Here is a 26,337-nt window from a genome sequence, read left to right as displayed (position 1 = left end):
TACAGTAGCCACATTACTGGAGCTGATGCATTTTACTGTCGCCCATCTCAGGTCTGCCTTCATGCATTAATAACGAGTCCTGAAATATCTACTACACATGGTAGTAGACGGAGACAAGACATGTTTTCATGGTAAGAAATAAGCTGAGGTTTGACTAAAAACATCCTCAGGACTCAGGACTCGCGCAAACATCCATTTTCAACAACTGACTCAGTCACAGACACATGATTTAAATCTAAAGTTAACTGGGACAAAGGGGTTTGAAACATTTGGGATAAAACAGCAGCATTGTTTCGCCATTTTCCAAATCCTGCATCACTGAAGAGACATGTCAACCACAGCAGCCTCAGAAATAACCAGAGGCACAGGATTTCAGGATCATTGGCTCTGTGCCACTGAGGAGCTTTGGTTTACATTATGTGTGTTTCTGTAAACACACATCACCGGTCTATGCCACAGAACTAAAATATGTGAAAAAAAACTTGATTTCTGTTTTCACTTTTTTATTTTGTATGTTTATTTTCAAAGTAACTGCGTCACTTTTGTTGCCTCTGGTCTTTGCAGAAACAGAAACAATTGTTTTTATGAAAAAATGAAAATGGGCTCCGTCAAGCAATACTATCAGACCTGACTGAGGGAGCATTTGTGTGCACATAGCAGCAATGAAGGGGATGGAAATGGAATTGTGAAACACACTTGTGGGTGCTACTTTGTGTTTTGCTGTCGCCTTTGTCTGTTCTAACAAAAAGTGAAACTTGTTTCTGTGTGCAGTGTGGGAACGTCATTGTGCGATATGAGATCTAAACACAGAGTCATATAGAGGCGAAAGGCCTAATCAGCATGGTGTGAACTCGATTGATAGCAGTTTGACTCTAAAAGACATTTGTTTGTATGTTAAAGTTATTCATTTAGTTTTTTCTTGGGCCTAAAAAAACAATCTTACCTTTCAGAGAAGCTATTAAAGCCCAATTAATGGTTACTTCAAGGGCCTGAATGCAGTTTTATTTAAATATTTACAGCTCTATAGATCCTGTGGTCAGACTACGAGTGTGTACTGTAAACTTCCATGATTATCAGCAGGGACCGCACGTAATTGCACTGATCATAGATCCATAACATAAACAACGCTTGACCCCCGTCACTCATCCAACAGAGGAGTCAATTTTGTGATGCACCTTCACTCTGTAGAATTTCCCTGAGAAGCAGAGAGAGACAAACGGACTTGGCGGGCCACCGCTGTTCAAAACAAAAGAGTCCAGTTTGCCCCCACCAACTCCAGCAATTATCGAGAGCCTTCCCCCGCCTAATCCTGACCTCTGCTCTTTGATGGGCGCCACTTTGCTCTACCCCCGAGCATTGACATTCCACAAGTCAGGTCAACCCTTTGTCCTCAGGAAATTAAGGTGAAATTGGTGCAGTGTTCCTCATCCTATTACTTCCCATTCAACCTGTCTACATCCTCTGTCCTGCAATACCAGCAAATAAAAGTTTTAACAGTCACATAAATGTTTCCCCAGGCAAAAGGAACAAAAAAAAAAATACTCATGTCACTGTGAACACAAAAATGCATTCATTTTACACAGTATTTTCTTCTTGTGGTCGAATAACGAAGACTAGAATTAAATCAACTTTTCCAGTTCCTGCTTATGGAAAGTGTGGTAAACACACCAGCGTTTTTGGAGGGTAAAAAAATCCCCACACCACTCCTTTACAACGTTTTCCTTGATGGCTCAGTTTTGCTGCAACATTTATATTCCCTTATTTTACCTGAAGAACAAACAGGCTGCTCAAAGAAACTTATTACGGAGCAGATCTGTGGCACATGGAAACATGTTGAAGTACACACATGAGAGAGGGGGGGGGAGAGAGAAAGGAAATGATCTCACAAACACTCCCCCTCTATCAGATTGCTCCCATTTTCCAGTTACAGAATAAGAGTGAGTAATGCCTTCTGCTGCCTTTCGGTCTGCCTGTGTTATGCTCATGGACTCACTCTGTGCAGAACGTGTGACCGTTACATAGGGGATGTCTGGCTGAGTGCGCTGCAGCTCTCCACGCTCTTCGTTTCCTCCTAAAAATGTCTTATGAAACACGGTCATGCTGCTTTGTGTATTCAACTGTCTTGTGCTTTTGATAAATGGACCTCTTTCATATTGGTTGCGCTGTATATCATTGTAGATCATTGTTATATCAGTGTTGGTGTATGAATTAAAATCAGCAACATTTTCACATGAGCAGGGATTGAGCTCACGCAGCTGCAGCTCCCCTTGTGACCTTCATAGGATAAACAGAAGAGAAGGAATTAATTAACTTTATTTATTTATTTTTTTACCTCAGTTGTCCTGCATCTATGTGTTTTTACAGAGTGACGGAAAAGTGGAGTCAGTTTCCCTGCATGTGCACTCATAAATAGCCATTACATCTGATTCTTATTCTGACTAAATAGGCTTGTGCAAAAGTTCATGACCCATTGCTTTGGAGACAGCAAATATAAATAGTCAAACAATGTAAAATGATGCCCGATCGGGCAGGCCAACAGTTCAGGAAGTACTCAAAGCTTTCGGTGGTTTCATGACTGAAGCGTACTGAACTGGAAAAATGTGTTGTAAGGAGATGAAACAGTTAGGTTACTGCATGAATTAAGGCTGTCAACCTGAATTGCTAGTGGGTGTTTGAGCTGCGCAGAGGCATTTTTTGGAAGGGGCTTGTAGGGAGTACAAATGACAGTAAATGTAATCAGTATTTGGATTTTCAGTGGGTGTGCGAAACATTTTCTTACCTGTAAGGGATCCCTGACCCCCCAAATGTTTGAGACCTCCTGCTGTACAGGATTGTGTGTTAAGGGGTTAATTATAGAGGCTTAAGACATTCTTGTGTGCCAAGATATCATCTTAGGGTGTGTTGGGACAAGTCCAGGTTACAAACATAAGTCAAAATGTACAGGAATATTTGAAATCCAGAGTGAATGGATGATGCACCATGTTGCATAAAATGATTGTATGTTTTTTGTATTAAGCAGAAATTACACCGACGAAAATGTGCAGTCATGTGGTAAATAAGACTAAAGGAGGTGCAATTACTGCATGTTGTTGAAACCAGGGTACGTTTGCCTGAGCAGATGCTGAATTAACGTTGACAGTTTAAGGATCACAAAAGTTGTGTCATCTCACTTCCTCTGGTTTAACAGTTGGATGAGTCAGCGCAGAGAAAGTTCACCTTGAACCTCTGAGGTAAAAAACAACTTGGCAATACTAAACGAACACAGTATGCACATGGTTTTCACCAACAATAGATACTGTGTTTAAATTATATTAATCAACTGCCCCTGGAATTTGTTTGTAGAAGTATATCAGCACTGGCTACAGAGGATTCAAAAATCATTCCCATCATAGTGAGCACCTATTATTTATTTGTTATCTCATCCATGGACTGAGCTTATGTTTTTGGCCACATGTGTCTGTTTAACTGTGAGAAGCATAACTCAAATTTTCTTGGGATGTATGCTATGACTCTGTGTGTGCTTTCTCTATTGATTTATTCATTCATTCATACAATGTAGACTTTGTATTCTCTGACAGAGCCGTAAATGAATACACACAATCAACCACTTACACCAAACCCAATATATAGTCGCAGCCTCACAAATCACAAAGTAACATGCATTTCTTATCTATATGATGCCAGATATGTACGTCTTTTACTATTGTCATTGTTTCATTTATAGCCTGATATGAGATAACCTGAGTTCAACTCAGTGTAAAAATGTAACAATCTCATGATAGGTGATATTTATAATTTATAAAGTAAAATAATCACTCAGTAGTGACAACCAAAAAACGAGAGAATATGTCTTGAATTTGTAAAAATGTGTGGCTAATGTTCAGAATATGTGCTCATATATTGTTCCTTTAACAAAACTGTTAGCGGTGTGACTTCATTGATCAGGTCTTACGAGTAAGAGTAAAAGTATAGGAAGCGCATAAGTGTTAAATATAGAAAGGGGGTGCGGCCAAATGGTTTTCACTTTGTCCCTGATGTCTTTCTTGCTTGTAATTTGACACTCCATCTCTGCAAAGGAAGGGCGCCTGACAAAAGATAAAATACGTGGGCACACGTTCATATAAACTTTTTTTTCCCTCACAAAAACCAAGCGCTGCAATATTTAGCAGTCGACCACGTCGTCGACAGCAGAACACTACTTGAATTCATTGCTCGAAAAAATACAGCTGAAAATCAAAGTGATAGATAATTTTTTGGGGGAAAAGGAGAGTAGTGCAGCTTTTTAAAAGAATCCGCCAATCAGCGGCGAGATACAAAGAAGGCGGGAAGTACGGCGTTGATTGACAGGACGCTCGACCAATGGAGTGCTCCAGTGGTCGGCGTTGACCAATCACACGCGGGCCCGAGCGCTTCCAACGAGGTCGAGAGAAAAGCTGAGTCGAGCAGACATCATTCCTCTCTCAGCGTCTTCACACCGTACACTCGAAGACAAGGAGCTAAGAAAAAAAAAAAAAAACATCATAACCACAAACGGGATTATAATTATTCTAATTAATCAAAGAAATTAAAAGCAACAATGGCCGATACAGCTGTGGACAAGACCGCTACCGCTGAAGTTACAGCCAAGGTGCGTTTCATTCATTTTAATTCTCTTTTCTTGTTACCGTCGTGATTAAAGGTTGTAGTAACTTTTATTTAAGTTGAAGTATTGTATGTGTTTGCAGTTCTAAACACTGTTTTTGTTTAATATTCGTCGGCTGTAGGGGCAAATGTTACTGTTAACGTCACTTCGAGTGACTTAAAAATGGTAATTGCTGAGAAATGTGTTTTTTTGGTATGTGAATGAATGATAATAACACACGTCGACAGAAATTCATTATTACGACGGCCCACACGTGAATGTTGGTTAAATATTGTGTTAAAATGCCACATAAAGGGTATAAATGAAGTAGTTGTGGAGACAAAGCGGTGGAGACGATGTTAAGTGGCGAAGCGGAGCTTCTGCTGCTGTGGGCGGGAAGACTCGGTAACGTCGGCGTTACGTTACCTGGGGAAAACCCGCTTTAAGTTTAATATTGTTGTCAGTGAATTACTACTTTAAACGTCGTGTTTTGTCTCTGCCGTTTTTCGAATGGAAATAAGTCGTGCCGGTAGTGCCACTTCAGAATAACCCCCCCCCCCCCAACGTTGACCGTGCTTTTATTTTGTAGGAGCTGAAAGAGAAGAAAGAAGTAGAAGTGGAGAAGAAGGAGAAAAAGGAGGAGAAAAAGGAGAAGAAGGAGGAGACGAAGACAGACAAGCCGGACGCACCTGCCAATGGCACAGTGAGTTTGGAGACGGGTACTAGCCTCATGGCCTTTGTCTTAGCAGCCGTCGTCATGCAGGTGTCGCTGCGCCCGCCTCCTCTTCCACCACCACCACCTCCCCCTCCTCCTGTTCAGCTGCTCCGCACAGTGCGCTTTGTTTGGGTTGTGAAAATGGCACAGATGTTTGTTAGAGGGAACAAGCCTTTGGCCGTCTCTCCATTGGTTTTTCTGAGGTTTCCCAGAGCTCCGTAGCTAATCCTCTGGGGAGGCAATAAGAGTCTTCTACAACTGCCCTTTTTCTTTTTTCAAAGATTTCCCCAGAGGGATTCAGTAGATTTTTGGGGGTTATTTTCATCATTCATCATTCAACTATGTTCAATGCCATTTTATTTGGATAAGAGTGGTGGGTGGAACAATGAATTAATGTTAGAACATGGTGCAAATAAAGTACAGAATACCAGGTCATTACAATATTACCATCCCCATATTCTACTACTCTTAATTACAGTACTTTTGTTTAAAGTTAAAGCAATTAAAGTATCAGGTGAAATTTTAGTCTCATATACTGAAATCTTTAATGTCTGTCTCTTTGTTTTAGAATGGTGCTGATCACAGTGACAAAGTGAAAGAGCCTGCAGAGGAGGAGGAACACAAGAATGGAGATGGTATGTTTATAGTTTTATATTCAAAATAATTCCTTTTTTCGCAAAGACACATTAACCTCACTGTTGTTCCCATCGCTGTGTTGTCAGAATTTTCTTTAAAGTATAATTTTACTTTGAGTTTTAGTGCACTGACTGAAAAAATGGATGTAGTTTCTGAAGTTGAAACTGTCCTCACAGGTGATGCAGAGGAGGCGCCCCCTGCTGAGAAGACTGATGCACAGCCAGAGAAGCGTGCAGCAGAAGAAGAGGAGGAGGAGGAGGAGGTGGGCTAACAATTTAACCACTTGTCTTTTTCCACTCCCTGGATCATTTGTCCAATGTGATGACCTCTGTGTGTTTGCTGATGAGTTAAATGTGTTTCTCTTCACCAGGAAAAGGTGGATGTAAAGAAACAGAAGACGGAGGAAAATGGAGATTCGAAAGAGGCAGAAGTGGTGAAGGCCTAGCTCTCCGCTCGACTTGTTTGCAGCACTGTCTTAACCAGCCTGGTCACCATCGTGTTGTAGAGCTTGTGCTTTCTGAATCTTGATCTGCGAGAGATTTCTTTTTTTGTTTGCTCCCATGTTATCACATTGCACTGGAGTCCTGAAACATAGTGGCCCTGCATCCTTTTTTATGAAATGTTATTTATTGGTCTTTAAAATGAGCTTTTTTTCTACTTGTACAAATTGGGCCACACCATGAGATCAGTTTTTTTTTCAAGGTTTTATATCAGTATGTTAGAAGCACAACCTCTATGTCAGTGCTGACCAGATGATTCATAAATACAGGCAGCTGCTCACCTCCTCCAAGGCTCATGTTGACCTCTCAGATTCACTTAAAGGACCAAAGATAAGTTTTAAGCAGGGGCTAATGGACAGTTGTTTGCATTATTAGTTGAGGCCTAATGTTTTTGAGTTGAGCTGCTAGTTAATCCTTGGCTTGGCTGCCCTATTAGCATAACAGATGGTGCAAATGAATAAAGGGGTCTTGCTCCTCCATGATAAGGCAGCTCGACAGTTCTATGGAAGCAGGATTTTTGAAATGTTTATTAACCCCTCTTAAACCTTAATGCTTTGGTCATTTGTTCTGTATGCATTCCACGCAAGTTTGTACCATTTATTCTTTGTTTTTCATGTTTTCAATGAGTTCTGTTATGGCTGGGTAACCCAGTTTTTCTGTCCAAGATGACCTTTTTCAGACCCAGAATGACATCCGGTTACTTCAGCCACTGCTTTGTATATTCTGATAAACAAATAAATTGTCTTTTTACTTAAGTATATGTTGTGGCATATGTTGCTCTTTTACAACAGTGTGGCCCCCTGTTTTAAAATTATGGTTTTGTAAGTAGATGATGTCACCTGACCTAATTTCTTTCTTAACATGGAAAATGGCTGGCTGGCTAAGATGCAGGAAAGCACAGGAATAGCCTCTCTCTCACTTGGTAATGGAAAAGAGTGCACAAGACCAATGGGTTGTGTGTCTCTTGGCTCCTCCAAGTGGTGGAAATTGGGATTGCAGAACCGTTAAATCAACTGGTATGAGTTACAATGAACAACTTGGAAAATCAATTGACACAGGAGGCTGAAATGGCAAAAAGATCATTTTTAGTTTGAAATGAACCCTGAATAAAAGTAGCCTTTATAGTCACAACTGCAAATACTGAGCAACTGGTGATACCATGTACACAAAAACTTTTTTTTGCAAGCAGGCTGCAACAGCATGTCGATACAATTGCTGTTTCCTCAGAAACGTTAGCGTGACGTGCATCAGTCTTGACTGATATTCTGCTGAGACAGCAATTATGACTGGCACTGTATAGTTGGGGCACTCAAAAGTTGGAGCCAATCATCATCACGATAAAAGCTTAAATCAGTTAAATGTTATAAAGTTAACTTTTATGTTAAAGCCCTGATTTCAGGCCTGGTGTCTGTTGAGGCCAAAGAGATTAAGCAGTTTGCCACAAAAAATGAAAATACACTGTATGTACCACTGAGCTGATGGAGATGGCTTCAATAGGATGGATAGGAAAAGACTGATATTGTACCTGTGAGGAGCTAAGCCAGCAAATGTTATGTCATCACTAAATTGGATCGATGGGCTGAGCATGGTGGAGCAGAAGCCTACTGCCTTAAACATGCGCCCTAATGATGGCATTGAGTGTTGGCTGCTGGCTCTATGAACCCCAACAGGCTTTCCTTTTACAGCTGTCCACTTTCAGGGTTACCCATAGTTCACATGAGTCTTCTCTCTGTTTGCTGTTTCTTCTGTTATGTTCCGTTTCCAACTGAATGCTGATTCACGCCCCAGTTTCAACTTCTCCTCTTCCTGATAATGACAAGAATCACTGTCATTATTACAATGGCATGGCCAGGAGCAGGATGACGGCTCACTGAGCTGTCCATGGCTTAGTGAGGGCCCAGACAGAATTTGCCACCAGTACACATTTCTCTGTGTTTTTGAAAGTTTGTGTACAAAGCGTGTTAGTGCGAGTCATCCTATTAGTCATGGCTTTGTTCTGATTAAGGAATTAATTGGCATTGTACTAATACTTGGGATTCGATGTAGCATCATGGGGGTGGGTAGCAAACTGGTGAAGTCACATAATGACTGGATAGTGTGGGAAAGTGTCATTGTGACGTGCTGTGAAGCCCTCTGAGACTGTAACTGTGATTATGCACTGCTGAGCTTCACCTATGTGTTTGCTAAATTTGGCTGAGAGAGCCGTTGAATGAAGGAAGAACCATTAACAGTGTGTTTGTGTGTGTGGTCACAGGTTGAGGTGTGATGCTAATATGCTAACTCAGAGAAACAGGCAGGTAGACATTCTCTTGACCATATGACCGAAACAGCATTAACACAAGAGATCATTTTGCAGCTCATGCACAATGTTAGGCAACTGATAACAGGACGAAAGGGAGGGGGAAAGCTGTGGTTAGCCTGTATGTGAGTGATTAATATTTCAATACTAAACAGCAACAAACAAGAAAAGATGATGCAACAATATTAATAAAGAATCAGACAGAAGAACAGCTACTCACTCACACACATACACACACACACACACACACAGACAAATCCACTTTAAAGCTGCAGTGCATAACATTAAGTGAGTTTTTTTAGTTGTTGATGATGTTTTTTGTCTATCTCTTGTCTTCATTAAAAGAAACCAAGTGTTGCTTTCAGGCCCTGAAACTTTTCCTTTGTTTTTTTCAATCATACAACAAACTGTTTGCAGCTGTCTTGCTTTACTAACATCAGTCCTGACATAAAACAAATAAATAACAAATAACAAATAATGTGCACTGTGGGACTGAGTATGTTACTATATGTGGTTTAAACGAGGCCGTAGTCCGACTAAGACAGGCAAACGGACAACTTGCCAAACCCGAGTATACACATGGAGGAGAAAATGGATTTATAGGCCGTGTATGTCTGACTCCACCTCCATAGGTGGCGCTGTATCTCTCTATAAGCTAGTGCATATTAAATCAGTTTCCTGTTGACCTTTCTGTTGAGATAGATCACGCACAAATTAGATTGTGGTTGCTGTGCTGTCGAAGAACGACACCCCTGATGTAGGATTTCCAGGAACAGTACAGTAGGTTATACGTCATTTCCTTCTACTTCTGGGTCAAAGACCGGGCGGACATTTTGGTGCATGTGCATGTGCAGAAACCCAAGTCCGACTCAGTGTATGCATGTAGGAGTAATTGGACTGTGAATTGCATTGTCCAGGTATGTTAGTCCGATTTAGACTATCTTGATTGTAGTCGGACTAACTTGTTTACATGGCATTAAGAAAACTGAGTTATTGTCTTAGTCTTAGACTAAAATCAGACTTTTAACGTGCATGTAAACGCACTGAGTGTCGCCGGGTGACGCAAGATTTAAACACTGCTGTACTGTGTGGTTCATCAGAAAAGTTATGCACTGCAGTTTTAATTAATTCAAAAAGGTCACACATTCCTTTGCAAAATTTTGGGGGAAAAAATGCATGGGCACACACACTGTATGAACACAATGGTCATGTATACATGTATAGAGCAGTGGCCAATGTCTGTCTGTCTGTCTGTCGAGCTCTGAGAAGAGCAGTGCTGATTAGCGTGAAATAATATATGGATTTGTGCTGTACAGTGTGCGGCAGGATTTACAGTGCATTTGTCCTGCCAGTGCTGGGAAGGTCAACACACACTCAGACACCAGGTAACAGCGTGTGTCGCTGAGTGTGTGTACACGTATGTGTGAATGTGACATGAAGTGAGTTAAGAGGCATATTCTATATGTGCACCAATAGTGGCTGAGTCTCGCTATCGGGGGGCTCACCCTCAGGGGGGGGCAGGTGGTACACCACGCAGAGAGAGGAGTACAGGCAGCCCACGAATGACATCAGGCTTGCAAAGTACATCACTCCCTGGGCCCCACCCACTAGTGAGGTCAGAGGCCCCATCGCCACAGAGACCAGGATCTGAGCCAGGAAATACTGGCAGCTGAGGAGGGAGATGTCCACCCCCATCCCTCGTCTGGTCCCTTCCTCTGATGTGCCGCAAAACTGAGGGGTGTGCAAGAAAAAGTTTAGTTTTCTAATAATCTGTGTGGTGTTTTACAAAGCATGCCCCTCTTACATTTGCATGTGTACATTAAATATGAAGCAACCAGCAGCAGTTGGTTAGCTCACAGACTGGGAGAACAGTTCACCGAACTAGGGAAGGTCAATTCAACAGAATCTGCTTATCAAACAGTCCAGCATACCAGACCACAGAAACTTGTGTGGATGAGAAAATATCAGCTACAGTAGCTGTTTACAAACTTAAAGCAAAGCTCAGCTAAGCAGCTGCTGACTGTAGCTTCATATTTATCAGGCTAATATGAGAGCGGCGTCAATTTTTGTGGCATATTTCCCAGAATGTGGCATTGTTCCTATAATCACCTCGAAAACACTGGGTCACTTCACATTTGACGACAAATTAGAAAAAAGCTAAGACTTACACATACAGTGTGGAGAGACTGACCTGAGGGCTCTGGTAGTATTCACACAGCAGAGAGTAAGGCAGCGTGCATAGAGAGGAGAACAGCACCCCGTACGTGACACACAGGGAAAGAACCACATAGAGGTTGGTGGACAGGGTGGCAAGGCCTGTGCCCAAACCAAACGCCAAGTAGGCAAAAAAATATAGAGTGCGAAGTGAGAAACGCTCTTCTAGTTTCTCCAATATGGCTGGATGTGGAGGAGGAAACAGAGACACAGAGAGAGGACATGTAAAGCTGTTAGGAATGAGTCTTCCCAACCCCAGATCCCGACGTGAATGTGAATGGAGGTTACCTGAATAGAAAGCAGCACTGAATGCATAGATGCACATGCCCCAGCAGCCCATGCTAACACCAGCATTGTAGCGTTGGTAAGCCTCGGAGTCGTGGGGTGCTTTGGGGTCTCCTTTGAACACAACCTCCCCCATGAAGTCAGTGTAGAAGAGCAGCATGCCTTCAAAGGACAGCCAGCCTACGGCACAGAGAGGAGCAAAGCACATTAAATCACTTCATTTGAAATACAAAAGCAGCTTTCGAGATGTTGCAGCTTTTTCATGGCAAAAGAATTTAAATGGAAATTATTTCTCTCACCCAAAAAATGATTAGTGCATAAACTCCGCAGGGAGGGGGGCATCCTGTAGATGGCTATACACAGTAGCTTCATTGACATTTGAGATTCTCCTGTCTCTACATTCTCACTTAGATCGCTCTCATAGCGCACCCCATTCAGCAAAATGTTTGCAACCTTTGTCAGACAAAAAGAGACGCACTGTATTAAGAAAATGACATAGTGGATACTTACTTAAGAGCTTTTGGCATTTTCAAAATACGTGTCTAACCTGCTGACTAAAGGTCACTGTTCTCCTGCGTCCATTCTCCAGCCCAACAATCTGTGTTGCCATGGGCTCCTCGATCAGTGCCAGACTCTGAGGTCTCTTCAGGATACCAGCAGTGGAGCCCCAATGTGACCCAGCCCCAGACTGAGCTCCAGTCGTGATCCCAGATGCCCCTTGAGATTGTGCATTGCCCTCCGGTTGGGGTGCTTCAGCATCTTGTGCTTCTCCAGCTGCACAGACCCCATCACCCTGGATCTGTCCCACAGGGTGGTTCCCCGCCCCCTCTGGAAGAGGGGAGTCCCCTGGAGGTAGGGGTACAGTGGTGGAGTTAGGTGCCGGTGCCTGTGGTGTCTGCTGGCCTGTATAGCAGTCTATGAGCACACTGTCTATATAGGAGGTTCCTAATGAGGAGGCAAACTCGTTGATGCCTGTAAGTGAGTTGTCCCTGCTTATAAAGCTGCCATATTTGGGAGTGAGAGGGCTCAGTGGCGATATGGGGCTATTAAGGCCGACACAGAGACACGCATTGGCACTGCATGAGTGGGCCAAAGGGTCGAGTGGACGAGATTTAGAGAAATTGAAGCTGTAAAGTCCATCCTCGTCTTCCTCCTCCAGTCCCAACATTGACCCAGGGGGAACAGGAGGAGAGGGAGGGAGAGGAAGACTGGGGCTCTTCAGATGGGTTTTGCTGGAGTTTTTGTTTGGCTGGATCTTTGGTATTGGCCGTTCTGGGATACTCATCAGAGTCATGGCTGTGGCAAACACCAAAGTGACACTCGTGAACATGTATATGACCCGCAGTTGACCTCCCATTGATCTTCCAAACTGTGTCTGGTCCCAGTTGATGCCACCCACGATGTAGCCAAATCCACCTCCTAGTCCTGAATGACAAAATTAAGAATAAATATCACAAGGTGAAGAAAAGTTAATCTACTGGCAAAAAATTATCCAACACCAAACATGCTTTTGTAAGTATTAAGGTTTTTATTTTAACCTGCTAGCAGTGCATGGATGTTCAACCCTCTATCCTGATCTTCTGGGCTGCAAACATCCATCATGTAGGCATGGCTTGGATTGTCCGCTGAATCAGCACTGAAGTCCATTAGAACCACACCGCACACCGTCAGGACAATCCCCCACTTGTGATTTGAAGCCGTGTCATCCAGAGCACTTCCAATGTCCCGTCCATTCAACACCAGGGTTAGACCAAGCAAAGCCCCTGTGGTGGAGAAAAAGAGAAGGTTTTTCAGACAAAACAAACTAAGAAACCAGATAGCATGGCAGGAAAAACAAAGGTTTCATGAACATTTTTCAAAGTATAGACAGCTGTATTAATCTTAATCTTCATTAATGTGTCTTTTGAGTTCTCTTCATATTGCAAATCATACTTTAAATGTAATTTATTGTCCCCACAGGGACATTTTTTGCTCCATGTGGCACAATTGCTCCAGCATCTTGAGAACTACACAACATGACAAGCAACAAGGACATATGATTCACAAAATATAAATAACACAACATAAAAAAACTAAGTGACAACCATATCCACATACAGTACATTAGGATTATGTATTAGGGACAGACATCAGATACCAGATTACATTCAGAAAACCGATTGTGGGTTATTAAAAATATTGTGTGTCAGTTTGATTACAGTACTTTCAAAGATGATCTGAAGGGAAGGATGACCTTTGTGACCATCACTTTCATTGTTGTCCTCATGTGATTGATTTTCAGCTGGACTGTAAACAGAGCAGTACTACACTGCCATATCATATCTGAGGATTTTTTTTTACCTATAGCCAAGGCAAATATGAAAGGTCTCCTCCGCCCAAACCGGGATGTACATCGATCACTCCATGCTCCTAGGAGCGGCTGAACCAGGAATCCTTCGTGCCGGAGACAGAAATGAGACAGTTGAAAACAGAGGTGGAATACTTAACGTCGGCACGACATGACACTTTCCATCAGACGTTCACTTACCCAGTATGGGGCTAATAAACCAGACCAAACTGTAGAACTGATCGGGCAGGCCCATCTGTAGAAGCACGGGGGTAACGTAGGCTGTTTCCATGGCATAGCTAAATTCAATACCAAACAGGACGCAGCCATTGAAAAGCAGCTCTTGGAAGGTTCGTCTCGGGGGAAGTTCAGTGAGGTCCAGCTGGTCCAGAGGACAGGGTGTGTTGGGTGGTGGAGGGGGAGAGGGCCTTATCAACTTCCGCCGCTTTGGCTGTCTTTGAAAGTTGTTGGCGCGGTGACTGAGGTGCCGTGTGGTGGATGTCGGGAAGCTGGCAGTTTTGGGGAGTGAGCTCCTCCAGGTACCTTCCTGAGCAGTGGAAAACCTCCCTCCTGGACTGGTCAAGAGGGGGTCACTGGGGGTGCCCATGCCCGGAGATGACATCTCTCTCAAGTGAGCATACACTGCAGAAGAACAAAGGGTGATGCCAGATTAAAAATCAGATTATTGTGTTTCTTTATTTGACTGTTCATAGCAGAGGTCACCCCCCGAGATCACTGCAGGAGCACGTGTGTGTAACTTATTGAGGCTGATAGTGCTACCAGGAGGACACTGCAGTCATCAGACAGCAGCGAGGGCACGACGCACTGCAACCAATGCGCATGTTTGGAGTGTGGTGCGCAAAGCCCATGTGCTCGTTGTGGCTGACTATGGCAGGGTGGTATGCGGCATTGCTCTCCTGAAGCCTGTTTCCATTTTAATTTTTCATGGAGGAAGCCCAGACCGGACACAAATGGGCCGCTGGAGGTTATTGTGATGGTGAACGAGACAGTTACAGGGACAACGCGTCACAATCTAATCTAATCAAATGTAAATGATATGTCTTACAATACACATCCTGTTTGCAGCCTCGTAGCCGATCGACTGCTTTTGTTTTGGCACAATTGAATAAATGACACTCGACATTTTTCGTTGACTTTGTGTGTCTGTGAAGGTGACGAGCACACAATCGACCCAGCTGTGTTAGAGGACGTGAACAATGAAACGTGAAAGATGATATTTACCTTAACCGGGACGGCTCGTCATTTATTGTTGCGGGAGAGTGGATGGAAAAACAGAGCAGACACGATGATTCACGGGAGTCATGATTGCGTTTCTTTTCTTTCCTGTCTTTCTTTCTTTCTTTGTTTGGGTTTTGTTTTTTCTTTTGATGCAATCATCCCCCCGAATTATCCTCCGTCCCTTCTCCTCCTTCCCCCTCTTCTCTTTCTCCCGGTCTCTCCCGTGACGTCACGCCCCTCCCTGCAACATCAGCACCGCGGACAGTCCCCGCTGCAAAATACACACACATCTGTCTGCAGAGGCGCAGCGACACAACAGGCATACCAGGCAAGTGCTTGGAGCCCGGAAGAAAAGGGCCCCCACCCCTAGTAAGACGACCATAAACCCAAATAAAAAAAATATCAAGTCAAACCCCTGAGAGCTGGGATGAAACATGCTACAAAGGCTAAAATATATAGATCTATCTGTCAATCTACAGCCTTTTTTCATATATTTTACAGTTTTCTGCTTTTACCAAGATTGTTTTAATGTCATTAAAGGTACAGTGTAGTGAAATTATGTGATGTGTGTTCATTATTTATTTTTCACAAATAAAAGTTCAAAAATGTCGTTATTGTCCCTATAAGGGCTTCTAATTAGGGTTGGAAACAGAAAGAGAGTCAGGGGAAATTGAGCATTAACTTAAATAAAGTGGAAACAGTTAGTATTACTGCTTTTCCAAAACACACGTGTCATCTAAACCCGGAAAAATTACGTTTTTTATTTGTGCGCATTCGCACTAAGTCTGGGTAGGACATCTTACCACTGCAACATCATAACCTCCTGAATGGGGCCCCCTTCTGACTGGACTCACCTCTCAACACGTCCTAGACTGACCTGTGGGTGGCAGTAATGAGCCGCTTAATATTGAGAAGAAATGAGAAGAAGTGTGGGCAGGCTCATCCAAGACATTAACATGAGCCAGTTCCTCATTGGTGTGTGTGTGTGTGGTTTTTGAATCCTGGTCCTGGGGGCCCACTGTCCTGCATGTTTTAGATGTTTCCCTGCTCCAACACACCTGTTTTGAATGCTCAGCTCATCAGCAAACACTGCAGAAACCTGATAATGACCCATTTATTTGAATAAGGTGTGTTGGAGCAGGGAAACTTCTAAAACATGCTGGACAGTGCCTTCTTTATAGCATCTGTTGTCACTAGTAATAATCAGTGTGAGTGTGTGAAGTAAGTCAACATTTTCAAATTTTACACTTAAAATGAGTAGATATATGATAGAATATAAGATTTTTGTTTTTGCACGTAATCCTTTTTCTCCCAACAATGATAACACGTGGATACATCCTAAAGCACAATAATGAGACAATGTCTCTTGCATTTTTTTACTGAAAAAACTAAATACACTGTTGAATAATTCGTTCTGTTTGTAATTAGTGCAGGTTTCTGGTGTATTTATACTGAATAATGAACAAAACATGCCAATTAGATAACATCAAAAAGTACACTAGACTATAGGGAATTGTTTTGTGGGGATTCTTTTTATACACTCGGTTTGGGTTGTCCAAATAACAGGAAGCTACATCTTGGTTGTATTAAAAGTTTCCACTCTGTGTAGAGAGGAGTGAGTTAATGAAAGCAGGTGTGTATGATTAGGCTCATTGGAGTGTGTCATGGCAGAAAATGTGCAGATGTGAGCACTTAGACCTCTGTGTTTTTATCATCTTCAATTCTCAAGTTGTTTTTGTTATTTTAATTTGTCATAAAAAAGCCTCAAGTTTTATATTTTTTCCTTTTAAATTTCATCTATGTTATAGATATACCATACCATTGTGCTGGATATATATGTAGAGATATGTTATATAAGGTATTAAACCACCATTGTTCAACCACCATTTAATAAAGGTATTAAATGGTGGTTGACCAATAATTTAACACGTAGATAACTGATATTCAGTTAAAAGTAACTGGGAAACTGACTTCAGCTCATCTTTAAAAAAAAAATTGTACTCCAATTTATATGTACATTTGATCGTGTAGATGTTTTTTTTGTAGTATTTGTCTTTAAAAGTCATAGAGGCAGTTACAGACCAATCGATAGATTCACAGTTGGTACTACAGTGATTTTCCACTGACATAAGACGCTTTTATAGAGGACAGAAATCCAACATAGGCCTAACATAAAAGGAGCAAACAAAGGCCATACCATAAATCCCATTAACTTTGACCTCACCTCCTACAACTTATGCAAGATAACGCTTATATTATATAAATATACGTCTCATTCACCTTTTAAATCACTCCGACACTGTTTTACACATAATAAAGGCGTATGGCAACAAGTAAACAAGCAAAAGTACTGTTTAAATATAAAAAAACAAGTTGATTTTAATCATGAAATGCACTTTTGTGTTGCTTTTGCTAAGCCCCGCCTCCGCTGTACGCCAGTGCGCTGCAATTGGCTGAGTCTATGCACAGCTGAATCTGATTGGACGGCGGCGCGGTGAGGTGGGCGTATGAGGAAGCAGGTGTGTTTTGTAACAGTTACACAAACGTGACATGTTCACGTATGTAAAGTGTGATTGTGTCGCTGTGTGTCACTCCCTGAAGCCCCGCGGTAGGAAAACATGGCAAAACTCGACCTCGCAACGGTGGGAAAGAACTTGTTAAAGAGCTCTGAAACTGGCGAGGTAAGCTTTGAAAATACAATTGGTTTGTTTTTCCCTACAATGTAAATCATGTTCATAATATAGAAACACACATATACGTAAATGCGAGGGCGGGAGGCTCCCCCACAGAGGACTGTGATCCCTGCTGTGTTAAAGCTGTCATTAACTCTCTGCAGTGATATAAGTGTTGTGAAACGACGCCTCCACTGTGACATAATGATGATCTAATGGGAATACATGTTTGTGCAACGTGTTTACAATCACTGAATATGAATTTGAATCATGATTTAAATTGTGACTTCACCTCTATGCATATACTTGATCAGGTGGTCTAAACTAGTGTTTTATTTCTGCTCCTGGTCTCTCTCTTCTGTCTCTACCTCACCTCCCTCTTGTCCTTTCTCTCCCCCACCTCTCCTCTGTCCCCCATTTCTCCTTTCACCCCAACCGTTCGAGGCAGATGGCCGCACATCTTTGAGTCTGCTTCTGTCAGAGATTCCTTCTCTTTCTTCTGGTTCGTTTTCGTCTCTCCACTGATGCCTAGTAGCTTGCTCGTTGTGTGAACTGTTGGGTTTCATCTGCTCTCCATAATGTTGTCTCTGTACAGGGAGATAATGTATGTTGTGATTTGGCGTTACACAAATAAATTTCAATTCAATACAATCATATCACGATACAGTGATAATCTCTGATAGTCGATATATTGCAAGACAGTCATAGAGCGATACATCGCAATATCTGTCTAACTGAAGAAAACAGAGCACCTGTGGTAAGTTAAAAGTAGGATTTCTCTATTTATTCTCAATATGGAGAACAAAGAGTGCCTTAATTTATTAATTAAAATATCTATTATCGTGTTTGCACAGGGACGGAGACAATATATCGCCCAAAAGTCACAGTAAATCTTCATTTCATCCCGTGTCTAGTTGCAATAATTGTAGTATCACAGGTTGTCTGATATGATAATAGTTTTTGTTTCATTGTTTGTTGTGATTTGCAGGAAAAGGCCGTTGAAGATGTAATTTTTTGAGCTCTATAACATTCTGTTGTTTCAGAATGTGGAGCTTCAGTCCCTGTGGAAGGACCAGCCCGTGGTGTTGTTTTTCCTGCGCAGGTTCGGTTGTCAGGTGTGTCGATGGATGGCGTCAGAAATCAGCAAACTGGAGCCGGAGCTGAGAGCCGGCGGTGTTGCACTGGTCGGTGTTGGACCAGAGGAGTTTGGGCTCAAGGAGTTCAAGGACAATGGATATTTTAAAGGATGTAAGCAGGACTTGTGATCCCTGATTTTATGAGTATGACATGCAGGTATTCATTTACACAGCGTTTACACAGTTAGAATGGAAGAAACATAATCGACATAACTTCCACTAAGCTATAATAACACTTATGCTTTGACACAACACACAAACACACATTTAATGTATGCATCAGTCCTGGTGAAATCAGGTTGTGCTCATGGTTATTGAGCTCATGGTTATACAGTAACCATCACTCATTTTCTCTTTTAGCCATCTATGTGGATGAGCAGAAGAAAAGCTACAAGGATTTGGGCTTTAAAAGGTGAGTAAAACATAATCCATGCTCTTTGTATGAATAGGAGAAGCATTTTTGTACAGTACATTTTATTCTATTTTACTCTATAGTACAATGTGAAGATTTCTGTCATTGTTGTTCTTATTGTTTGACGGCATTTTTTATCTGTAATGTTGCATGACTGTCGTCTTCTTCTGGATTTAATCATCAGTTTCTGCTTTGCAATTGAAAAATACTTGGCTAATTGATTGATTGATTAATATATAAAATAATAATAAATAAATAATTCAAATGTGTTTATTTTCAGGTACACAGCCCTAAGTGTGGTCCCTGCTGCCCTGGGGAAGAAAGTACGCGACATCAGTTCAAAGGTAAATCTCCTCCTGCATGTCCTCAGGTGACGGCAGCGAGGACAATGTCGTTGACTGACATGTCGTCTCCTGCTGCTTTTCAGGCCAGTGCAGACGGAATCCAGGGAAACTTCTCAGGGGATCTGCTGCAGAGTGGAGGCATGCTCATCGTGGCCAAAGGTACAGTTAATACACACCAGAGGGGCAAATTAATCAGGACACGTCCTTCCTGTAAAGTGGTACAAGTGAATGACGAAAGCACTGATCGTTCTCAATGAGACGAGCTAATGAGCTCGGGGATTTTAACATGGAAATGACTTTGTAGCTTTGATAAGTGTGTAGTCCGCTCAGTAGTTTGAATAAAGGCTGAGGAATTAATACATAGTGTAGTTTTGCAGTCTCGCCCCTAGAGGGCAATGCTGTATCACATCACTGTAGAATCCTCAGAGTTCATAATCACCTCTCCAAGCTGATGCTCTGTAGTGTGGCTGCCTTTCACTCATGTTTTGCTTCTCTGGTGCACAAAAGAAGCAAAGGTTTGCACAGTGTGACAGCAGATTCATGTCATTTATCTGCACAGAGGAGAGGATTTCCTAACTGTGCAGAAAAATAACCCAAATGATTTACTCTATAACAATGAATAAATCCATGAAACAAAACAGCAATTTTAGAATTGGGAAAAATGCCCAAAATATAGTCACCAACAGAGGGCTAACTCTTTGGATTTGCCTCCGTCAGGGACTATTTCTTTGCTTCTAATCACAATAAAAACTCTTGGATGACTTTAGGCATTTGAACAGTTTGAACTTAAATGATACTGTGTATCGTTTGAACAATTGTGTTGTTGTTTTTGTCTTTTTAAAAAAATCTTTTTTATCTTATGTTTGCGTGACGTCCTCGTTCACGCTTGGTATCATTGAAAATGTGGGTCTCCTTTTTTTTTTAAGTTTAAAAAAAAATAAAAAAAAAAATTAATAAGTAAAAAGGTTAAATGACACCAGAGTTCTCAACAGGCCTGAAAATTACAACCCGAACCCGACCCGGCCCGACACACCAGCATAAATTGTTGTACATTTGGGCAATGTGCAGCATCCGCAACTGGTTGAATTTCAGCCACAGGAATGTTGCAGCCCTCTCCATCAAGCAGGCAGCCAGATTTACTCTTCACCACACGTGAACAGCGATGATTCACATCAAAGAACATATCATTTACAAACTGCAAGAAATGTTTTTTAATGAGGGGGAAAAAGGCAGAATTGCAGAATTCTTCGGACAGAACCCGGGCCGTTGTGCACTCTAAATGACACTGAAGCTAATGCCCTGACCATTTCACACCACACTCATGTGGATAATGAATACTTAGTAAGTAGCACGAGTTACTGTGTATTTCACGGCCTCTGTGTGTTTGTGTGTGCAATAATTGCTCATGTTGTGGGGACGAGAATGTGTTTACACAGTCAGGACAAATCGTCCTCAAAACGGAGATAATTACCTTTTTTAAGAAGTCATTTGAAGTCGAGCGTAAAAGGTTTAATTCAAGGTAATGATTTAAAGGTTAACGAGTAGGGTAGAATATTTTTAACTAAAATATCTGAAGTAAACCCAGCGTGGTGAGTCCTTTTTTAGAGGATGTCATTTTTCTTTTATCACCAGCAGAATCTAGAAATACTGAACTAATGAAGCTGCTGTGTCTTGTTTTATTTGTTTTGCTTTCACAAGTCAAATTCACTGAAACCTCATGATATTGGTTAAATTAGGATGACCTTGCTTGGTAAATTACATTTTCATTTTATAAGACATGTTTTGCTCTGAAAAGGTGGGGAAAAGGTCTTATTGCACTTCATCCAGGATTCTCCAGGAGACCTCGTGCCTCTGGAGGACATCTCCAAGGCTTTGGGGATCTCGGCCAAAGTAAAAGCAGGACAGAGACCAGTGGTAAGGCATTCACGATCCCACCTTCTTCAGTATAGTCAAGGGTTAATCAAATATTATTTGGCCTCTTGACGCACACGGGACCGAGCTGTTTGTCAGGTTTCTTCAGCAGACTCTGTTTTACGTCAGCAGTGACACATGCATCAGAGTCTCCTCGGCACAGACAACTTTCCACATATTACTCCATTTCCATGGTCTGTCAGCGTCTGTGTAATTAGCCCTGAAACACTGAGAACCAGGAATAAAAATGGTTTATGGAACAGAACTTTATGAAAGTTGTATTATTATTGCAGTGACCCTAATGTATCTGCTGCGGTCACCTTTTTGACTAAATAGCAAGTGCATCATAATACGAGTAATGGAGTGGACACACCGTCGTCACTGGAACAAGAAAAAGTGTTTTTTTCCAAGTAGCACGAGGCTGATTTTCCAAATCTTGATGAGCTGTGGTCACAACAATTTACAAGTAGAACCTTTTGTAATTCTGTTTTCTTCATAACTTGGATGAACTCCGTGATGAAGCGCATTCTGATATTGGATCAATGTTGTTTGAAAAAGTTATTACTTTTCAGAGGAAAAACAGCGCCTCATATCTGACGCGGATGACTCTGCGGGGTTAATGTAAAGTCGAATATTAAGTACAAATTCTAGTGTAATGAGAATAGGGCAGGTTTGTCCTGTGATGATCAAAGCTTTCTTCCCCCACTGTGATATCCAGCATCTTCAACACCTAAAATGGGGGATATTTGGCTCAATCAGAACTATACTTGCTTCGAACGGTGGAGTTTATTTTTCAGCAGATAAAAGCTCGGTGTACGCTGTTCAAATGTAAACTGAATGTAAAAACTCGGAGAGAAACAGCCAGGGACAGATACAGTTTTGTATTAGATTATTGTGTTAGAGCTGATAATAATCATTAAAAAATAAAAAAAAAAGCGCTTAATCAGCCAGAAAGGACAGTGAATAAGATGAGCCTTTATCCTGCAAGAGAACACAAACAAAAAAACAACAACAACCCAAGACGGAGACACATCTGATTCTGGTTCCTCAAAAACACAGCAACTGCGAAATCTCTTCGTTTTAGTCACGGCCTCATGATGCATGAGAAGAACAAGAAGAGTGATTTGTTGCCAGATCTGGTCTGACAGGGTTTGTCCGTTTTTTTTTTTTTTTTTGTGAATTTGACGTCAGAGAAGAATGGTTCAGTATATAATGAAGACATCCATCACGTTTCCCATGTAACTGAAAGGAAATCTTTCTATTATGAGCATTTTTAAGTACACATCTGAAATGTTTTGAAACAGGCCTGTCGAAGGGAACCGTTTGCATCCATTAAGCACATTATGTGATTTAGGTTGTTTATACGCGCGCGGTCATAAACTCCGGAATAGCTAAGCAAGAGAAATGGAAGAAGCAAATGAATTTAACTGCACTCAGGAGAAGCTGATATTTATTTTATAGGTTTCTTCAAAGTGATTTGCAGTGAAAGAATTTATGAAAAGGGGGGAAATCGTAAAGGATGTGATGCTGCATCCTGAATATTTGTGTGTTATTAGAAGGAAAGACATGATAAAGTCAAACATTACCTTTTTAACGTAAGAGCTCAAGCTAAGTTCTGCATATCGTGTTGCTATAAATGTCAGTGCCATCCATTATTGAGCAGGTGAACGAATGCGCGGCACAACAGGAGCGGGAGTGAGCCGAAATGAATCCAAGAGCCGTTTTAATTAATAGTTCAAGCTGTTATTGAACGTCACTATTGATCACGAGCCTTATCACACCGTTGCAGAGAGACATTTGACTGTTTGGTGGTTCGTTTTGGATTAGTGTTGAATCACTAACTCGATGTGTGAGAGATTAGTCTGAGTGCCGCTGTTTTGGTCTCGCACCTGAAGTTGAAATGCCCGTTTTTCATCAAAATGCTTTAATTGAATATTTATTTAACCTCTGTGTCTTGTCTTCTCTTCCAGTGCAACGATGATGTTTGTACACGATGATCTCAGCACCTACAGGATCTGAACATAAAGATCTAGGATGTCATTAAAATACACTGTCAACTATTTTAATTGTTTGGAATTTATATATATAGATATATATACATAACAAAAATTGTACCCCTTTTTGAATTAAACTTAAAAATGAATTAATGTTTCTTGTTTTTCTTTGATGTTTTTGTTGTTTTTTTTTGTTATTTCCATTACTGCATGTAAATATCTATGTACGCATACATACATACAGTACACAAATGTATCTGTATATGTGCTGTATGTATGAGTCGTCTTACTTTATCCTCTGTGTTTCTGTATGGACTGAGTAGCCACTATATACAGAATATTCCCCCATGTCTTAACTTGAGTTGTGTGTAATACTGACCTCTTTACTGGCCGAGTTTGTAACTTAAATGGAAAAAAGAATCCACCTTGGTTTATTTCTTACCTGTCGCACTGATGGTCACGTTTTTTTCCGGACAGATTTTGTCGTTGCAGTTTCGAGATTCAAAGAGTTTATTATCATATGTTCAGTAAGAAAACCAGTTTCTCTGTGCAATGAAATTCTTTCTTGCTGTCCACACAAATGCCGATTTAAAAGTCAAAAAAGTAGATCAATAGTTAAATGAGATAAATAGTTAAAAGTAATAAAATAACACTTAATAAGAGCAGTATAACTGGTAATGCAATAGAATGTACATTTGTTATGTATAATGTATTATGAAACATGACAATTTTAAGTATAGTTGTGCAAAGTGGAGTAGATGTGCAACATAATAGTATGGGTCATGAGGTAGGTGATCATTATGACTTGATGTGCACTCGTGTTCAAGTTCAAAAAGTCAAGTTTTGGTTCAACATTCATTTTAATAAATACAGTAAAGTGACACAGCATCACTAAAAAAAAAAGACACAAAAATGACTACTCAATTTCATAAAAGAAGTTATGTTGTCACAATTTAATATTGTTTTTCCACAATTTCATGAATGATTGTTCACTGAATCCAATCCAGCTTTATATATAAAGCACAACAACAGCTGAAACAAAGTGCAGTACATCAGAGATACATAAAACCAATAAAATATAAAAACACAAGACCCACTCGACCTAAGAACAAACAATAAAATAGAGTAGAAAGTATACAATAAAACTATAAAAGATAAAACCAACCCACCAGGTTGTAGTTGAAAGTTGTAGTCATTTGATTGCTTTATTGTTTTACTCTATATTACTTTACTCTGATTGACACTGTGACGCTGATTCGTGCTGAATTGGCTGCAAATATGAAACAATGTGGATAAGTAAAAACCCAAGAGTGAATGATCATGATAAACCTTCACAGAGCTGAACTTTATTGAGTGTCTTTCTAATCCAGGATTACAAGGTGGTATAGAATATGTACTATGTGGCATATTTAACCTTTATACAGTACATCACTGTTGATTGTTTCCATAATGGTTATTAAGTAACTGCATGGTTTATTTTGTCAGATTTGTGAAGCTGAATTGCTGTCTTAACCATTTTATTTCTAAGTGAAACTATGAGTTAACAGTTAAGATCAGGGCCTGTAGGGCATGCAGTCGTTATCCACTTTCAACCTTTTTAAGAATAAAGCAGATACTTGAGTGTTTCCCCCTGTACGTGTGCACATTTAAGGAAAGTCATGTAACAAAACAAAAAAGATCAGAGAGTGTTTGGATCTTAGCTTTTTATACAGAGCTGAATAAAACCGTTTCATGTTTTACATTTGCACTAAACAACCTGAGGTGCTTTCTGTGCTTTCTTGATTCACTGCTGCCAAATCCATACAACCTTTGTTTAAAGAATGTGATTCTCTCCAGTGAAGAGTTTCCACATCAGGCTCAAAGTTCTGCTTTGAACATACGCTTCTGAGAACAGTCTCCAACTCCCTCTGCAAGTGTTTCTCATTGTTTACGTTTCATAGATTATATTTTCAGGCCTGGAATATGTCTTGTCCTGAATTTTGACAGAAAATAAGACTGAGCTCTCCTCTCATTGGTAGAGGGGATAACCTCACTTGTATAAAAACTTGAAACTTTGCACAGAGGTCAGGTCTGGCGAAAATGCAGTATTGGCATAGGGGCGAAACGTGGATGGAGCAAGCCAACATTAAGTTGCACCGAATTTCACAAATCTTGGTGGGAACTTGTAATAGCTCAAGATGAACAGAAAAGTACATTGGGACCACAGCCTCAGCTCAACAGGAAGTTGGCAATTTGGAATAATGCGTCCATCTTGGCGATTTGCACGCTTCGTCAATGAACATACTCGTCTGAGCGTGTTTATCCTACCGACATAAAATATGCGACAATTTGTACTCGACACATCAAAGGCAAAAAGCCATTGAAAGGTTTTGCGGATTCAAAAGGGCGTGGCCACGGCAACCATAAGAAATTTGGCGATTTTCGACCATTGAAACACCTAGTTAGTTTCAGTTACTCTTAATATAAACAGATACTTTAATGTGTTTCTCCTAACTTGTGCAAAATATAACCTAATTATGTTCTATTTTAACACACAAAGGTGTTTTCTTGACACTATGAACAGTGTTTTGACAAAGTAGCTCTGATGCTTTCAAACACGAGTAAAACAGAACCTGTAACCGTTCCTTTTGCATTTCTTATCCAAACAAAAAACTAAATCAGCACTGCACACACACTGGCAGCGTCTGCCTTTATCAAAGAACATTCAAGCGTGTGATTTACTACCATGGTTGCCACGGTAACCGGCATTACAGATGAAAGGAAGGTGAGGATGGCATCTGTCTCTTTATTCATCTCGCCATGTGAGACGGGGCGGAAGTGGCTCGTTTGGCGATACGTCTCCACTGACATGTCTCCCAATTCTCGCCCCCAAACGCGACCAAAGTCTGAGCGAGTCACTGACGAACGGATCGTTGGACAGTTGTGTGATTAAAAGCAGACGGACCTTCCTTTATTTGTTGAGATTTGAGCTCAATGGGAGCCCAATTTGGGATCTCGATGTGAAAACAATGGAAGATAACTCTTTATATTGTA

At 41.1% G+C, this 26,337-nt stretch overlaps 3 protein-coding genes across 4 annotated transcripts; 2 read left to right on the top strand and 1 right to left on the bottom strand.

Annotated features, from left to right (window-relative positions):
- The first annotated feature begins 4,437 nt into the window (after nucleotides 1-4,437).
- On the top strand, nucleotides 4,438-7,227 carry si:ch211-222l21.1 (prothymosin alpha). The gene is made up of 5 exons (XM_058631342.1): nucleotides 4,438-4,627; nucleotides 5,211-5,324; nucleotides 5,905-5,971; nucleotides 6,149-6,234; nucleotides 6,343-7,227. Exons 1-5 carry the CDS (start codon nucleotides 4,577-4,579, stop codon nucleotides 6,415-6,417), a joined length of 393 nt encoding a protein of 130 aa, XP_058487325.1. The 5' UTR covers nucleotides 4,438-4,576; the 3' UTR covers nucleotides 6,418-7,227.
- A 313-nt stretch (nucleotides 7,228-7,540) lies between these two features.
- Nucleotides 7,541-15,303, bottom strand: slc45a1 (solute carrier family 45 member 1). 2 transcript variants are annotated; one of them, XM_058631341.1, is made up of 10 exons: nucleotides 14,839-15,301; nucleotides 13,798-14,238; nucleotides 13,611-13,703; nucleotides 12,809-13,033; nucleotides 11,818-12,695; nucleotides 11,570-11,723; nucleotides 11,274-11,450; nucleotides 10,963-11,168; nucleotides 10,277-10,502; nucleotides 7,541-8,278 (listed from the first exon to the last, which is right to left on the bottom strand). In XM_058631341.1, exons 2-10 carry the CDS (start codon nucleotides 14,216-14,218, stop codon nucleotides 8,250-8,252), a joined length of 2,409 nt encoding a protein of 802 aa, XP_058487324.1. In that variant the 5' UTR covers nucleotides 14,219-14,238; nucleotides 14,839-15,301; the 3' UTR covers nucleotides 7,541-8,249. The 2 variants fall into 2 exon arrangements, with proteins under 2 accessions (XP_058487324.1, XP_058487323.1); XM_058631340.1 differs by lacking the exon at nucleotides 7,541-8,278 and having other exon boundaries at nucleotides 8,924-10,502; nucleotides 14,839-15,303.
- Nucleotides 15,304-17,356: 2,053 nt separating this feature from the next.
- prxl2b (peroxiredoxin like 2B) lies at nucleotides 17,357-23,453 on the top strand. The gene is made up of 7 exons (XM_058631991.1): nucleotides 17,357-17,516; nucleotides 18,551-18,755; nucleotides 19,004-19,055; nucleotides 19,336-19,399; nucleotides 19,483-19,558; nucleotides 21,195-21,313; nucleotides 23,281-23,453. The coding sequence occupies exons 1-7, from the start codon at nucleotides 17,454-17,456 to the stop codon at nucleotides 23,305-23,307; spliced, it is 606 nt and encodes a 201-aa protein (XP_058487974.1). The 5' UTR covers nucleotides 17,357-17,453; the 3' UTR covers nucleotides 23,308-23,453.
- The last annotated feature ends 2,884 nt before the right edge of the window (nucleotides 23,454-26,337 follow it).

The sequence above is a fragment of the Solea solea genome, chromosome 6 (assembly GCF_958295425.1).
Source record: "Solea solea chromosome 6, fSolSol10.1, whole genome shotgun sequence".
Classification (NCBI taxonomy): Eukaryota; Metazoa; Chordata; class Actinopteri; order Pleuronectiformes; family Soleidae; genus Solea; species Solea solea.
This window is presented reverse-complemented; position numbering and strand designations above follow the sequence as displayed.

Bases quoted from the DNA above. Each gene is read 5' to 3' on its own strand.
- si:ch211-222l21.1 (XM_058631342.1), top strand. From the start codon at position 4,577: ATGGCCGATACAGCTGTGGACAAGACCGCTACCGCTGAAGTTACAGCC. The intron at 4,628-5,210 runs GTGCGTTTCATT...TTTATTTTGTAG, and splicing joins CCGCTGAAGTTACAGCCAAG to GAGCTGAAAGAGAAGAAAGA. The intron at 5,325-5,904 runs GTGAGTTTGGAG...TCTTTGTTTTAG, and splicing joins ACGCACCTGCCAATGGCACA to AATGGTGCTGATCACAGTGA.
- slc45a1 (XM_058631340.1), bottom strand. From the start codon at position 14,218: ATGTCATCTCCGGGCATGGGCACCCCCAGTGACCCCCTCTTGACCAGT. The intron at 11,724-11,817 runs GTTAGACACGTA...TGTCTGACAAAG, and splicing joins CAGTGACCTTTAGTCAGCAG to GTTGCAAACATTTTGCTGAA. The intron at 10,503-10,962 runs GTCAGTCTCTCC...CACACCCCTCAG, and splicing joins AATACTACCAGAGCCCTCAG to TTTTGCGGCACATCAGAGGA.
- prxl2b (XM_058631991.1), top strand. From the start codon at position 17,454: ATGGCAAAACTCGACCTCGCAACGGTGGGAAAGAACTTGTTAAAGAGC. The intron at 19,056-19,335 runs GTGAGTAAAACA...GTTTATTTTCAG, and splicing joins AAGGATTTGGGCTTTAAAAG to GTACACAGCCCTAAGTGTGG. The intron at 19,400-19,482 runs GTAAATCTCCTC...GCTGCTTTTCAG, and splicing joins TACGCGACATCAGTTCAAAG to GCCAGTGCAGACGGAATCCA.